Below are 15669 nucleotides of genomic sequence, written 5' to 3'. Positions count from 1 at the left end.
ACAAGACTTTTTTTTTTTTTTCCTTCCTTTTTCTGCTGTACAAAGCATCAGGTGTTTTTAAGAGTATGAAGAGGCTGTTCCCCAGCTATGCCAGACAGGCGCAGTTCCATGTAAAGCACAGTCTGCTTACAATGGTTCTTTAACATAACAGGAAATAACTTTTTCAATGTATGGACACCTTCTGAAATGCTGATAATGTTTTAAGTGGTGGTCAAACCAAGGAAAATTCCATCACTTGCACACAAGATAAAATTAAAGCAAGGATAAAACACTTTTTTTTTTTTTTTAAAAAAAAAAAAAAAGAAAGCTTTTTTTAATTTTAGTCAGCCATCCATTGTCCATTTACATGCGTTGAAATTTTTTTTTTTTTTTTTTTTTTAAAGAATCAACACGCATCACAGCTTGGAAGTTAGTTTTCAAATGAAGAATATTACAACACACAGGAAAAAAAAAAAAACAATCAAAATTATAAAAAATAATGAAAAATTTCCAACATGAACAGTACTATTCTCAATCTCCATTGTGCTGGGTACCTTTTATACGACAAAACATAATTTAAAATTGGTATTTTTCTTGACTTTACATACAACCAAGCAAAGAAAAATGTATTAGTTCTTAAATAGAGGAAGGAGACCATTCTGTCATGCAGAAGAAGCAATATTAAATATTAGACAAAAATAATATTTATATATGTATATATATATTTATTTTCAAGTCAAAATTATTCTCCCTCACACAAGAAAAAACACCCAGAAACATTATGCATCAATAGCTGCCACTTGATACATGGCCTTTCTGAAAGCATTAAAAACAAAAAATCTGCAATTTCTTTCCATATACAATTTTGGCACAGAAAGAGATGGCGCATATGAAATAGCAAGAAGATTTTCTTTATAAAACAGTTGGGGCAAGCAGTCGCTTTGTAGATTTTTTCTTATAAAAACATTCTGTGCATTGCGGTCATTTGAGAATACTGTCTCCCAAAGAGCGTGTCTAGCCAGCAGTGATTTGGGATGGGCGATGCTATTGCAACATGGCTTTGATGTTCTTGGAGGTAGACTCATCGTTCAAATGTTTTGTCGTGTACCTGAACACGGGGAGAATGAGAAATACATTCAGAAAACCTTATGAAAGATGGAGGATTAATTTTTAGTAAATAGGACATGAAGTTGTTCTATGAACTTTTTCAGGGAAGGTGGGTAATAATGGATGTGATGGGGGGTTCACAGACCTGAGAGCATTTAGTAGACCTTCTACGCTGTTTCGTGGCTGGTCACGGAGCACTTTGATGCAGCCCCTCATCTGCAAGGGGGGGGAATCAAACGTATTAAATCGACAGTCAAGTGGGGGGTCATGTGGGGCCACTTGGGGTCAACTGAGGGTCATGTGTGGTGACTCACATCTATCTTGGAGCCCTTGGCAAACGCACCAACAGGGTGCACATAGTCATAGAGGATGATGACCCCCACCATGACACGGAGGCAAAAAGAGGCTGTCTCCTCACTGGCAAATCGGCTGCGGTACTCCCTGCAGAGCAGAACAGGTGGAATACATTACATTTATATTTATTTGTTTAGATGACGCTTTTCTTCAAAGTGACTTACAATTATTTACCCTTTTATACAGCTCAGTAATTTTACTGAAGCAATTTAGGGCAAGTACCTTGGCTCAAGCTGGACGTAGGACTTCAATCTGAGACGTTTTTGTGTCCAAACGCAGCATCTCTAATCATTAGGATACCAGCTGCTTAGGACAAAGAATGCCCCATTGAAGGCATTTTTTTAATCATAACAATGGGGGTTGGTGGTGTGGTTCCAGCCATCACCATTCTACTGAAAGGACCCAGGTTCGAATCCCCAATCCCACTGTAATACCCCTGAAGATGGCACTTATCCAGAATTTATAAAGCAGAAATCACACACACACACACACACACACACACACACACACACACACACACACACACACACACAGTCTGAACCGCTTGTCCCATACAGGGTCGCAGGGAGCCGGAACCTAAGCCAGCAACACAGGGTGTAAGGCTGGAGGGGGAGAGGACACACCCAGGATGAGATGCCAGTCCTTCGCAAGGCACCCCAAGCGGGACTCGAACCCCAGACCCACTATAAATGTGTGAAAAGTAGGAAATGACTTGGCGTACAAACCCTGGACAAAGGCACTACCTAAATATTGATTAATAATCATTGTCATTATTTAACTGCTTAGCTGACACTTTTGTCCTAGGCAGTTTACAGTATTAGGTATACATAATTGAATATTTTAGTGGAATAACCTCAAGTGAAGTGCACTATGGTAAGTTTATCAAAAGGCAAGTGGCCAAGAAGCAAGCATACTCACGGTGTCTCCAGCATGACTTTGCACACACTTGCCATTGTACTTAAGCAGTCTGTGGTGTTCTCTATGGGTAGGTTCTTGTTCTGTTCAAAGCAGAGAATACTGAGTTCACTTGTTTCCAATACCATCTTTTGTCTAACTACTCTAATAGTGTCTAATAAATTTACATTTACTCATTTAGCAGATGCTTTTCTCCAAAGCCATGTGCATCTCAGCAAAAAATACAATGGGTGCATTACATTACATTGGTTAAGAGACTACACCATCGTACAGTATGAAAAATGGAGTTGAAGTACAAGACACTTCAATCCCAAATGGTACATAGTATAGTGTGCAATAGTACAATAGTGCTCTTATTGTAGCTTTAACACAATACAACTGTGACAGAAACATATCTAGTACATTAATTATATACAGCACATTCAGGAACAAAGGGTAATTAGCTAGATAAAACCCCAAAGGATTGGTACTTACTTCCGAGACAAACTTTGTTGTGGCGTCGCTTAATGTTTTCAACATTGGCGTGGCCTCAGCATAGAAGAGAGACATCCGATTGGCCAATTCGTTATTGACTTCGTTTTCTCCCTCTGCCTAAAATATGCAATTTTATTGTGATGTTAATTATGCTCACGTAAGAAATCTCACCAGCTGTCTCAGTACATTTATTCCTGGTTACGATGGGGAAAAAGACGTAGTTCCCGGTAGAACTAGGCCTTTTTACGCCATCAAAAGTGTTTTTTTTTTTAAAAAAAAAAAAAAATCGCATTCATGATATCTACTTTAAGCTAATTTATAATACAAGGGGCATAAGGTAGTGGATTAAAAAAACTGAAATTCACACTTTATCATGGAATAAGCACAGTCATTTACTCCTGAGCAGATAGAAGAAACGTAGCTTTCGATAAAAATATATCTAAATCTACACAAACTATCTTCAAGCTAGTTGTACAGTAATGATTACCAAACATTACTGAAGTGCCGTTGAGAATTTGAGATGGGCAGTTATGACTGTCACAGCTCTTTACTCTTAGTTCATTTGACTAATGGACTACAACAGCAAGACTAATACAGCAAGAGGGTGTGATTGCAACATTACACTCACAAGTGTTAAAAAGGAGAAGAGAAAAAAATAAAAGCAGAATATACTTTTACTCAAATTTCGGAAAATGTCAAATTTATTTACACTATTTATGAGTAACAGATTTTAGAAGTAATTGAATTTCTCTGCATAAATAATTAAATATGTGCAGTCACACTATATTTTACTGATGCCATGTATATTGAATGTGCAAGGTCAGGGAATTTAGTACAAAAATGTATTCAATATGCTGGACCATAATTACACAGCTATACTATCACTAAATGTGATCTCACCTGAACTTGGACAAATTCACCCTTTCTAATTCAAACAAAAATGCCAGAAAACTCCCTAAAAAGCCAAACCGTGAAAAACAAGCAAGTTACAGTGAACAAACACACAGGTCTACAGAGCCAGAGTCGGTCGAAGTGAGCAACACCTCCATTTCCCATGAGGATGGGGCCAACTGGGGGGGAATACCAGCATGCTACACTCGAGTGCTGAGGGTCTCCTTTGGGGGTGGAGGGGAGATTCACTCCACCACACACTACTGGGTACCACAGGTACCACACTCTCACTTCCTTTGGGGCTGTTGCTGTGGCCTCAATTTGCCCCCTGCAAGGGTCTCCAGGCACTTGGGGGTGGCCTTTAACATGCCTTCATTGGCCTCTGTGATGAGAGCAGAGCAAAAGCAGCTAGGCAGGAGTGGGGGGGGATAATCACTACTGGCTTCGCATTTAAAGCTCTGATTAGTCAAATGGAGTGATTTTTGCCTTTATCAGCTGCATTAATTAGCTTTGGGTACCTTTTTCGCTTTGAGGGTTTTAGTCGCAAAGGCTGGCCTATTTCAAAGCTTCTCTTCTGTCAAGCCAGAAGCAGCGGTTTGAGGACCCCGAAGGAGCCGTGTGGTCTCCAAAGACACACAGTCTACACGGCTTACGCAGCCCAGGGAAGACGAGGGAAGCATGTGTGTGTTATACACCAGAAGCAGCGGGGAAAGCATTCTGGAGACATGCACTCTTAATTGGAAAGTCAAGGTCAAGCGGCCCTGTCAGATTTCCCGTGGAGACTCTCCCCTGATCAGATGCAGCCAGCTAACAAGACTCAGCTGCACTTCAGATCCTCTGTGGTCTGCGGTGGTGAGTCCCATTTCCCCCATCCATCGTAGGCAGAAGGAAGGGAAGGACAGAAAGCTCCACAGTGCTAAAACTGACATTACATCCAGGACCTCCAGATTTTTAATGTGCTTGTGTGTCTGACACAGCCTCAGTGTCCCTGTGATGATTAAAACTGCTTGGTCAGAGCCACAAAGGGAAATGTAGGGGTGTGTGGGTGTGGATGTATGTATGTATGTATGTATGTATGTATGTATGTATGTATGTATGTATGTATGTATGTATGTATGTGTGTATGTATGTATGTGTGTGTGGCGGGGGGGGGGTGCAGGCTTACCGGAACATTATTGATCCGCATGCGGTTCAAGGTCCTCCTATAGTAGCTGAAGTCATTCTGAATGGCCGGATTTGTCATCTGTGAGAATACAAGGTGTTCAGTATATTAATAATGCACATTTGAAATGGAACGCCATTACTTGCACACCATGTCCTTTGACTAGGAGACCAAGATGAGATGGCTAACACATTCCTAGGAAGCCCCAGTATAAATGAAAGGAGATGTGTTTATCAGTGCATTTTCAGCTGGACTTACTTCACTTGACATCCCCTTGGTTAGTCTCTTATCAATTATTCATTTAACAGTTTTGATTCATTTGGTTCTGTCAGGACATGAAATGTATCTGACATTTGTTATGGACCAATCAGGAACACCAAAGCAAGTGAAGTTGAAGGCAGAGAGGAGAGGAGTGCTAATTAACCGAGTCCGTTCCAAGGAACCGCAGAGACGAGGAGGACCTGAGAGGGATCAGTCTGAGAGGAGTGCTGGAGCAGACTCCATAAAAACCCCCTCCAGCAGCAAGCATTTCAAACGGATTTCTTAATGGGACAACCTTTCCCATAGGTGGAAAGCACCTTCCTTTGAAGCAGAGACCCACCCCCGGTCTCTCTGTGACACCTTCATAATGTTCATACCTTCTCCTGTCTCTCACATACCCACAGACCCCACTACATGTCTGCTACCCCAGAAGACTGGTGACACAATACTGATGTGAATCATTGTCTGACATGCGATGTCAGTGAAAAAGAGGAACATGGAAAACAAAAGCTAAGGTTCACAGTTCAATATCAATACTTGATAGAAAAAAGAATCACTGAACAGAGGCAAGGAATAAGGTGCAATACTAGCAGCTAAAATTCAATCTTTCAAGGGATGTATATTTTCAAAGGAGGTACTACTGTAACCCTGCACATACATTTTCTATTCGGTTAAACACCTGACAACAGTGTATCACTACACTGCACAGCACAAAGAGCACAACAAATCATGGGTTCCATAAGACATGATGAACTGTACAGTGAAATCCAAACAAGATTAATGAAACCATCACACAACTGAGCAAAGATGAAACTGGGCCCAAATACACAACAGCTCTTTGAAAAGCAATGAATTCCTACAACCAGGGGCAATGTAACTGGCTGGCCCCAGACTGGCACAGCGAAAGCTCACCCAGGACAAATCACTCCATCTCCCTTTTCACGCCAGGCTAAGTTTTAAAAACACACACACACACACACATTCACAAACTAGGTCAGCCGAGTCCACATGGCTGAGAGTGAAACATTGATAAACCAGACTGGCATAACACCTTCTACCCCCTGCCTGGCTGCTTTTATCACCAGGGCCAGAGCGATGCATTTCAACTGGGCCACTCCAGCCAGGCAGCCGGGTTAAGCTGGCACAGCAGTGTGTGGGGTAGAGAGGCATTAAAGCAGAAGGGGCCAAAGTCTCCAGGTGGGGGAGGACAGGCTGAGGGTGGGGGCGGCTGTATAAGAACATTGAGATTGTAGGGTTCTGAGCCTTGCTATTTGTGCTCTCTAGCACGGCAGGACTATTCAGACAGAGGTCCACACTGATCGGGTATGACAGGCCTCAGAAACACCCTGGCTCATCCTGGAAGGGGGTGGGGTGAACAACAGCGGCGACGAACCTTGAGCTCGTCGAAGCGCAGCGTGAAGTGCAGGATCTCAGCAAACTGCTTGGCGAGTGCCTGCTCCCGCTCCAGGTGCTGCGTGGGCGTATAGCGCGTGCTTGTGAGCGCCCCCAGGAGGCCGTGCAGTGCAGCCTCTGTCAGAGAGAAATGGAGAGAGGCGGGTCACAGATGGAACACAAAGATCCAGCCTTCACCTTGCTCCATTATACATCTGCTTAGTTGACCAGGAATTCTTGGAACATCACAGACTGAGGCAGAACATAATAAGTGTCCAAAAACCGCAGTACAGCACAACAGTAGGGATGTATTCTGTGGAGGTTATGAAATATTCCCTGAAAAGACACAACCTCTTTGATAGACCAATGGGGAAAAATCTTATGCACGAGACAGACGTAAACCCAGAAGAAAGTGAGGATAGCAAACCAATACTCCTCTCTCATAATTCCAAATTAGAGGGAACTAGGAGAAGAGCTGCACAGCTTGATACTAATCAGAGCACTGAACTCTGAAATAACCACAGAGTCTATTTTCTAATTCATAGCGCAGGTCATGGAACAGACCTCAAGGCTCGCGGTACAATTCAGGAATTGACTCAACGGCTCGTTTTCTGGGAGGTCGGCAACTGAGCGGTTATTATACGTGATTAGAAACCGAATGCTGGTTTATTTAGTAAAGACTTCGTTCTTGTACGACAGCTACCCATTAGCAAAATCCTCTAGAGTGCGTGCACCTTCAAAGGCTCCTGAGCCATTACAGTGCAACTGGAAACAGACGTAGACATCACAGGAGCATACTGCTGTATAGTTACCATCTCACACTACTGTCACAGCTATAGTTACCAACTCACACAGAAGCAGAGTGGAAAGACAGACTTGACAATAATGGTTCTTTGAGGTATCATAAGAGGTTTCAGTAAAGCTGTATGCACCACAAGTGTACAATGCTGTATTTCAAGCTGTGTTTTCCAGAGCAGTTCATCCTACAACCTTAGGTGCAGCAAAACACAGTACTGATAGGGGTAAAAATTTTATTTCAAAATACGAAAATTTCTTATGCCCGTTTCCACTTAAGAACCAAACTAGAATCAATTGATATAATACAGCTTGTGCACAACTGATACTTAGAGACTGCAACAGCTGAACCTCTCTAAGTGATACAAAACAAGCAATCATCCATCAATGATACGAAGCTCTACAGGGGTTGGACAGAAAAAGCAGGAGCTCAAGATTATCCATATATTGTCAAGAATAACTGCGGTGCCCTAGAAACCATTTGACAACACAGGAACTAGAACACGATTCGCACGTGGGATATAAGTGAAGGATTTCAGTACTGGCAGTCCCTCTGCAACTGGGGGGCTTGGCATGATGTTGCTTTACCCTGGGAGTCGACTAATCCAATTAGGGCACAGTAACACACTGCCAGGGGCTGCTAGCACGTAGAGGACTGGTTGGGTGGCTGGCTGGCTGGCTGGCTGGCCGGCCCGCTCACTCACTCACTCACACGCAAACAAACGCATACAAAATGAGCTCTGACAAACAACCCCCAACCTTGCATGGACACAGTGATAAAGCTGTAAAATGAGGACTTCCAGGAATCGACAGTTTTGCCACAAGACAACTTGCCTCATGCAGCCCCACTTCCCTTTTTTAACAAAAGCCAAAAAAGTGGAATTAAAAACAGGCCTGAAAGTGGAGAATGGTGCCCAGCTGTTTTTTTCACTGTACCCCTCACCTCCATCTTACAACCCCCATGCTATTCCTGTTCAGGCTACTGACGCATGCATCACACACAGACTCTTGAGGCTCACCGCAGCCTTCTGCTGGAAGTGTGGCTCAGTTAGGCCGTCGAGTCAGTCAGTGGGCATGACCACTTCTTACGCTCGTGACTCAAGGGCCTCAGAGCAGCCGAGGGCACTCTTTTCCTAAATAAACACAGCCACGGAATGACAGATGTGGTCTGCTGATCGCTTTCCTCTCAGAGAACGGTCGTCATTTAAAAGCATCTGGAGCCAGTTAACGGCCTCCGCTTCCACCTTAAAAAGAAAGCTAAGTGCTTTGGTAGACATGCTCAGCCGGTGGAAAAAGCCATTAAGCTTTGCATTGTATGTATTGTTCCCCCTCCCCCATAGCTGGCACCATACACTGGAATAAGGAAAAGAGATGGATGACCTACTTAGTTACATAACCAAGAGTGGTGGGCGGCAACCAGCGCATTCAACAGCAGTGAGCATGGGACTCCCCTGTGGAGGATACACTCTGGGTTTCACCAATTTCCCCAAGTTGGGTTGAAAGTCAATGCTCTCAACCACATCTTTCAGAATTGTTGGGGCAGGAAGCACCTACCATTTCGTTCTGACACACATGGGGCAGACCATTCCAGAAGACTGAGGATAGAGGGGCAGAAGAGACAGTATCACCTACCTAATCTCAAGGAAAACTCGTAGAATTTTTTCAGCTTTCCAACCAGAGGAACCACGGCTCCCCATGCCTTCTCCTGCAAATTCTCATCGTTGGGATGCTGGATTGCCTGGAAACGAGGGAGTGGAAGGAAAGAGGGAAGGATAACAGACATGAAACAACAGCCCTGTGTTTGAACTGGGTATAAATGCTGATTTAAACCACATTTTTAACATGGAAAAGCTGAACATAAATTAACAGCCCAGTGTGATGGTGGCTAATACATTTCTTTCTTAAGGAGGAGGCCCTGAAGAGTGTATATACATTTCCTTTAGCAAGACAGAAATGACATACTGTATTTAAATGCTTGATGAATATGGCGTTCATTTTTTCAAATTACACACACACACACACACACACACAATATGCAGAGATCTTACCTCCCGGATGGCTTCCCCTGCACCCTTATATGACTGCAGGTCATCCAGGATGCCCCGTGCATCCTTCAAGACCACATTGACTTGGTCCCATACCTCCTTCTCTGCTTCTGTGGGCTGTGCGTCTGGACAGGACACAGGATAGCGGGTCAGAACCGTGCAGATGAGTGTGGGTTTTGACAAGGCTTTCATGTTAACACAGAGCTATGGGAGTGTCAAGAGGACAGTGCGTCTGCTCCGATGACTCAAACGTAGCTCCAGTAACAGGTCAGCTAACAGAAGGACCACAACACTGTAGAACAATGAAATCCTACAAACAGCACAAAAAATGACAAAGCTTGATATATTTTGACATCCCCACTTACAGTATAGTAAAAACATACAAAGAATTTAGCCCATGAAATATGAGCATAATGGAACATCATTAGACTCGAGGAATAGATTCTGGATGCGTATAGCAACGTGCGGAATGGAAGGTAAGCCGCAAAACAGGGCCCTCCCATGGTTACTGTGAGTTAGTTACATCCACCCTAGCACCCTCAGTCCTTAAGTAATGTGGGCAGCTAACACTGTGTAACTGCCACTCTCTCTTTAAGACAATGAGCTGCAATGGCAACAGCATTTAATGCTCCCAAATCTGACATTGGCTTCTTTCTGCCAGGTCAAAGTCAGCTGACTTGAAGTGAGCAGCAGACAAAGTGGGCCTTTGATCCAGAGTTCAGAGGGAGGACCTGCAGGAGTTACATAAGGTTTCATGAAGGGCAGTTGGGCACCACAAGTCACTCGTGATTCATACAGTACTGGATATGAATGTGGGGCATGTTGCTCTTTGAATCACAAATCCTTCCTATTGAGTGAATCCCAAAAAGCAGCATTAGGTCTGTAAGTATATCCTGCTGCTATAGGCACGCTTCCTACTCTGAGTCAGTGTGCATGTGTTGTAGGAGATGTTCAGTCAGTACAAAACAAGAGTAGAGTCTGTCACGTCTGGCCACAGGTATGCTTCCTAGCCTGAATCCGCCTACTGGGAGGGAAGAGATTCGCGCTGCGGTGCTGATCGTGTGTGGCTTGACAAAATCCCTCTTCTGCAGTTCATTCCTAAAATGCCTCGGCATGTTTGAGGCTCTAATTGCCTCCCCAGTTAAAAAGCAAACACTTTGCAGATTGCTCCATAAAGCGAACAACCAGCTACTAATTACCAACAGAGATGAACAGCAGGTCTGCTTAACACTCATCTGGCACGGGGATGTCAAAGTATAACAAGGACCACAGTACATCTTTCCCCAAAATTATGCAGCTTTGAACATTAAAGTCATACAAAGCAATAACAGTGAAATGTTCTGCAGTATGATCATTTTGCACATTGGCAGCATAAAATGGGAATATATGTATACAGCACATGTAAATGTTAGCATAGGAAAAGTAGTTAGGCAGAAGTTATGAAGCAGTTGAATGAATCCATCCATTCACAAAGCATTCACCCCTCCTCATTTTCTGACTCACATTGCTTTGGATTGTTCTTTTTTTAAAATTGCGAATAACTTAATTGTTATTGTTAGGTTGCATCCACATGCAAAAAAATTTGATGCATGTGCATCCAATGACACCCTGACTACTGACAGCTTCCAGGGCAGAGCAGGGAGTAGAAGGGCATGCTGGAAATACCAGAATCAATTAAAAAGCTTAAGCTATCTGTATCAAATAAGCCCAGTGGGTGTGGTAGACCGGTGTGGTCACATGGGATGCTGCTTAGCTGTACAAGCACTACTGCAACAGCTGCTGTGGTCCCATCCCAAAAACTCCACGTAAGAACCCTGATTTAGCACTACAGCTAACCTTAACTAAGCTGAGGAGCCAAGAAGGAGCCAAGGTAAAGGCTTCGCAAGCTGCTCACGGCAACCAGGAATTAGCTGTGCAGAAAGCAAACAAACAGGCTGCATATCCAGGTATTCCAGGACAGGTGTCTCTAGCAGCACCAGCAATCTTCACACCAAACACACAATTGGATGCAGACCATGCAAGATGGCAGTGAAATGAAGGTGAAGCGAGAATCAGGCAGGTAGCAGGAGGAGAACGAAAGTGTGTTAAGGAGTTTGTTAGCAAATAAGTTGGAGGAGGAATTAGCAGGACGATGAGTTGCAAGATAGTGGAGTGTGGGGAATGGTGGCCATGCAGGGAAATGAAATACAAAAGAAATGTAAATCAGTCTCACTTTCAAAGTCAAGGAAAAAATTGGGCCCCTGCTCAAGGTCTGTGCAAGTCAAAACTTTTAGAAGGTTCCCCATGTTAAGGTACCTGTCGAGACAAGAGAGGAGAGAGAGAGAGACAGAGAGAGGGGGTTCCCTTAGTGAGGAAAAGGCTGATCAAAAAGGCGTTGGACATCTCAGGTAGGGCATAATGGGGTGAGGGAGGGTTGGTTCATAGCTGATGGCACCGGAGATGTGGTGCCCACCACCCATCGTGGCAGCACTGCCATCACACCCATCCAGATGTGCCAACCACTCCACCCCCTCCAAGACCCCCCAAACGCCACAGCACCCCACCCCACCCCCCAGGCACAGTGTGGTTTTCCTGTGAGAGCTCGCCAGATGTCCCCAACGTCTCTGCCCACCCCACCCCAGCCCACCAGAGGCCACACCAGCAACGAGTTTACTGGAATCTCACTACATTTTTACAAAAAACCAACAGTGCGTGGAGCTATTTTTGCCGTTTCTTCCAAACGGATGGGCATTTACAATAAAGATACAAAAACATGTACACAAAGGGGGGGGGGGGGGGTTAAATGCAAACAAGCCTTTACACTTGTTTAATTTGCTCCTTTATTTGTCCTCTGGGAGATCACAGCATTGCACCTAAGATAACCTTTACTTGTTAATTTTTTTTTTATTTAGTTCACGAAAAAGTCAGACACATCCCTACACATATCACAGGCTTTAAGTTTATTTATTCCAATACCCCTGGTCCTCTTCTGTTGAGGCTTCAGGTTTATGGCCTACAAAGGGTAGGTGAGTGGACGACAAAGAGAGGGATGGCTGCAGCTTTGGGCTTCCAATTACATCGAAAACAGGAGCTTTCAGAGCTCACCAAATGTTGACCTAATAACCCATATTCTGTATAGGTGGACTAGCTCCTCTCCATTTCCCTGTCCTCTTAATTCATTAAGGCTTTTCCATCCTTATACTGGTGAGGAAAAATATTTCAACAAAATGAAAGGTAAACTAGCAGCCTATTTAAGCCACTACAGATGACAGCCACAGAAGTTCTGACAAGAGAATCCAGCAGCGGAGTCTGGGGCCACGTTTAGACACCATCTCATCAAATAAGACAGAGCAGCTTCATAAACCCACTTTCACTGGACTGCAGATGGCTTAGTGGTTAGAGCCACCATCTTGCACTCAAAAAGCCCAAGTTCGAACCCCACTCCCACCATGGTACCCTTAAGCATCCCAGGTTTGAATCCCACTCCCACTGTAGTACCCTTAAGCAAGGTACTTACCCTGAATTGACAAGAGCAAAAATTACCCTGCCGTGTAAATCATTATAAGTAGTTCAACATTTTAAGTCACTTTGGAGAAAAGCATTAGCTAAATGAATCGACAATTTCCCTCAGGTTCACATGCGCTCTGGAGAACAGCAGTGGGCTCATCTCGTACGGAGCTTTGCTGGTCCTCGATCCAGTGCTGGAGGGACTTCCAGCAAACCGGTCAGAGGTCGTTCTGCAATAACTGGTTTTAAGGGGGGCCTGGAGGTGCCTCAGCGAGTCCACACACAACTGCTCAAACTACACCTGTCACTTTTGCATTTCGCCAGCCTGTGTGCTCACCGACAGAACAAATATGTGCTGCATTAATTTAAAACGCATGTATGTTAACAAGGCATGTAGTTGAAACAAAGCGAAACATTACGGACTGCAATTACATTACTTTATTAAAAGTCCTGAAAAGAGAATTTTTGCTCCAGCCAAAAATGAACATTAACTCAGTTTCTGAACTAACAAAAATGACCTCTGAACACACAAACAGTGATGAAAAATGGGGCACGCTCACTTGCCCTGTGTTTATGTTCAAAAAGATGAATGTGAATGGCACGGCTACTGGGAGTCTACATGGAAGCGATGGCCCTTCCTCAGCGTTAGAGAGGGTTAGTATGCTGCTTTTGGCCACAGTGGGAGAGGACAGCTGCAGAGGAGCAGGCAACAGGAGCGAAGGAAGTTTTTCATTTTCGTTCAGAGAAAGTCTCCCCATGCACGCCTTGACCTCCATCCACCCCACCCCAAACGCAACATTTCCCTTTAAAGCCAAGAAGGCTGTACCAACACAGCAGCTGGTTATGGAGGGAATGGACACTTACTTTCAAAATCCAGGAAAAAATTTCCAGCATTGCTGTCTATATCTCTTGTTAGCACCTTAATCAGATTACCCATTCTGGCAACCCTGAAACCTGAAACAGAAGAACCGTTAAGTGTCTGGCAGAGCAGGGGTTCAGGAGATGGGAATTCCTCCTGAGACCCAGCAAAAAAAAAAAAAAAAGATAAAACAGAGGAGGTTTCCGAATACATTTCTAGGACTTCTAGGAAGTTGTCTAAGCACCACCCCAAAACGCGCTATGCTTTATTACATGCATTAAGACGCAGCAATGCAAAATGTATAATTTGAGCAATACACTAAAAGCACCTGTCCTCTAGAGTGGACAAAACGAATGGCTAGGTCTCAGGAGAGTACTGTTTGGCTCTCAGGTGCCTCACCGCAGCCTCCAACGCAGACAGCTCGTGGTCTGAACCCCAAAGTAGTGTTCCTGAGAGGAGTGACAGAATACCTAGAAGACAGTGGCTCTACCCAGATGTGGCAGAATACTTGGTACAGGTTTGTCTGTGTGGTTTCAGAGCTGTCACCTATTGGCAGGAAACCAGCTTAGTCTACCACTGGCAGAGAGTGGTCGGCATGATGAGACCCCTGTCAGACAGGCCCACCTGGCAGACGAGGGATGCGTACAGCGCATAGATTCCCACGCTACTGTTGCTCTCAGATACCTGCCAGCACACAACACACATGCCACACTGTCAAGGTTTGGACACCCAACACTGATGCCCCCATCTGGTTCCATGGCTGCTGTGTACCAGGTCTGACCTTATGTCCACACTGCACTGTGGCAATCAAACCATCCAACAGTCCAATGTCAAACCAGACAAGCGGAATTACCAGCACGCACTTGTTTCCCAGCAAGAGTATCGATTTACGTCCAGCACAAATGACGAAGTAGGTTACATGAGGACGCACGCTTTACGCCAACCACACCTCGTGCACGTGTATTTGTGTGTGCTCGCAGTGTCCGAGAAGGTTGACGCAGATGTAGAATGCACGTCACGCAGACCCGTGACTCCTGTGTGCCCGTACTACATACTGAGAAGTCATCTTGGCACATTTCTCTGGAACTCATGGCAGGAGCCTGGGGGGGAGACAGGGATGAGAGTGAAGGGGGGGAAGTGAATGCAAGCAGAGGGACATTCAACATTTAAAGTGTTGTCTATTAGATCATTCTCCCCAGCTAATCCGTGTCATTCCAGTAAATGCATTTGTGGATTTGTTTGCTCGGTGTTTGATGACAGGAAAATCTTATTCACAACGAGGCTCTTTGTGTGTGTGTGTGTGTGTGTGTGTGAAGACAAAACAGACCATAGCATCTGTTCTAAAAATCACAAATATTCTGTTTCGTATGTGCATGTATTTTTGTATGCATCCAAGAGTGCAAAACAACCTAATATTTACCATATAGCACAGCGGTTAAGGGCATGGACTTGCAACCTGAAGATCGTTGCTTTGAGCCCCATTCTCACCTACTTTGGGGAGAAGGTAGCATAGTGGTTATAGCTGTCGCCTTCCAACTGAAGAACCAAGGTTCAAACTTTCACTCTTGCTGTAATACCCTTAACTGGAATTACAGTAAAAATTATACTATATAAATTGGTAAATTATTGCCAATAACAAAAATTTATACACCAGGCACTCTGGAAAAAAGCTACAAAAAAATCCAACTCCTGCTGATCATGATTACTGAAGGAGCCCCTACAGTCCGCAAATGGATATACAGTACTGCGCAAATCTCAGGTACTTAGATGTTTCACAAAAATATTTGCTTTAGACGGTTATTTAATGTTTTCTGCATTAGTGTCAATGGGAAAGAGCATATTTTACATCTCCAAGCTTTCCTTTTGCAAAAAGTTACAGTATTACAGTAAGAGATTTGTATGTCGTTAAAGAAATAATGTACGCACTTATTTCAAGCGGGATCGCGGCA

General features: G+C 44.1%; 1 protein-coding gene across 5 annotated transcripts in view; it reads right to left on the bottom strand.

Annotated features, from left to right (window-relative positions):
• Nucleotides 1-447: 447 nt before the first annotated feature.
• Nucleotides 448-15669, bottom strand: part of fam49ba (family with sequence similarity 49 member Ba) — a 45701-nt gene continuing 30479 nt past the window's right edge. For 2 of the 5 annotated variants that reach the window (XM_018757820.2, XM_018757817.2), the window contains exons 4-13: nt 11588-11670; nt 9379-9500; nt 8963-9068; nt 6537-6673; nt 4886-4963; nt 2830-2946; nt 2359-2438; nt 1401-1527; nt 1232-1302; nt 452-1087 (exon numbers count right to left, since the gene is read on the bottom strand). In XM_018757820.2, coding sequence (XP_018613336.1) covers nt 1024-1087; nt 1232-1302; nt 1401-1527; nt 2359-2438; nt 2830-2946; nt 4886-4963; nt 6537-6673; nt 8963-9068; nt 9379-9500; nt 11588-11660 — 975 coding nt within the window. In that variant the 5' untranslated portion in view covers nt 11661-11670 and the 3' untranslated portion in view covers nt 452-1023. Of the gene's footprint in view, nt 1088-1231; nt 1303-1400; nt 1528-2358; nt 2439-2829; nt 2947-4885; nt 4964-6536; nt 6674-8962; nt 9069-9378; nt 9501-11587; nt 11671-13725; nt 13816-15669 lie in introns of those variants that run through there. The other 3 variants (XM_018757819.2, XM_029253428.1, XM_018757818.2) reach the window with 3 other exon arrangements.

Source organism: Scleropages formosus, chromosome 7 (assembly GCF_900964775.1).
Source record: "Scleropages formosus chromosome 7, fSclFor1.1, whole genome shotgun sequence".
In the NCBI taxonomy this organism is placed as follows: domain Eukaryota; kingdom Metazoa; phylum Chordata; class Actinopteri; order Osteoglossiformes; family Osteoglossidae; genus Scleropages; species Scleropages formosus.
Note: the sequence above shows the minus strand (reverse complement) of the source record. Positions and strands in the feature narration are given on the sequence as shown.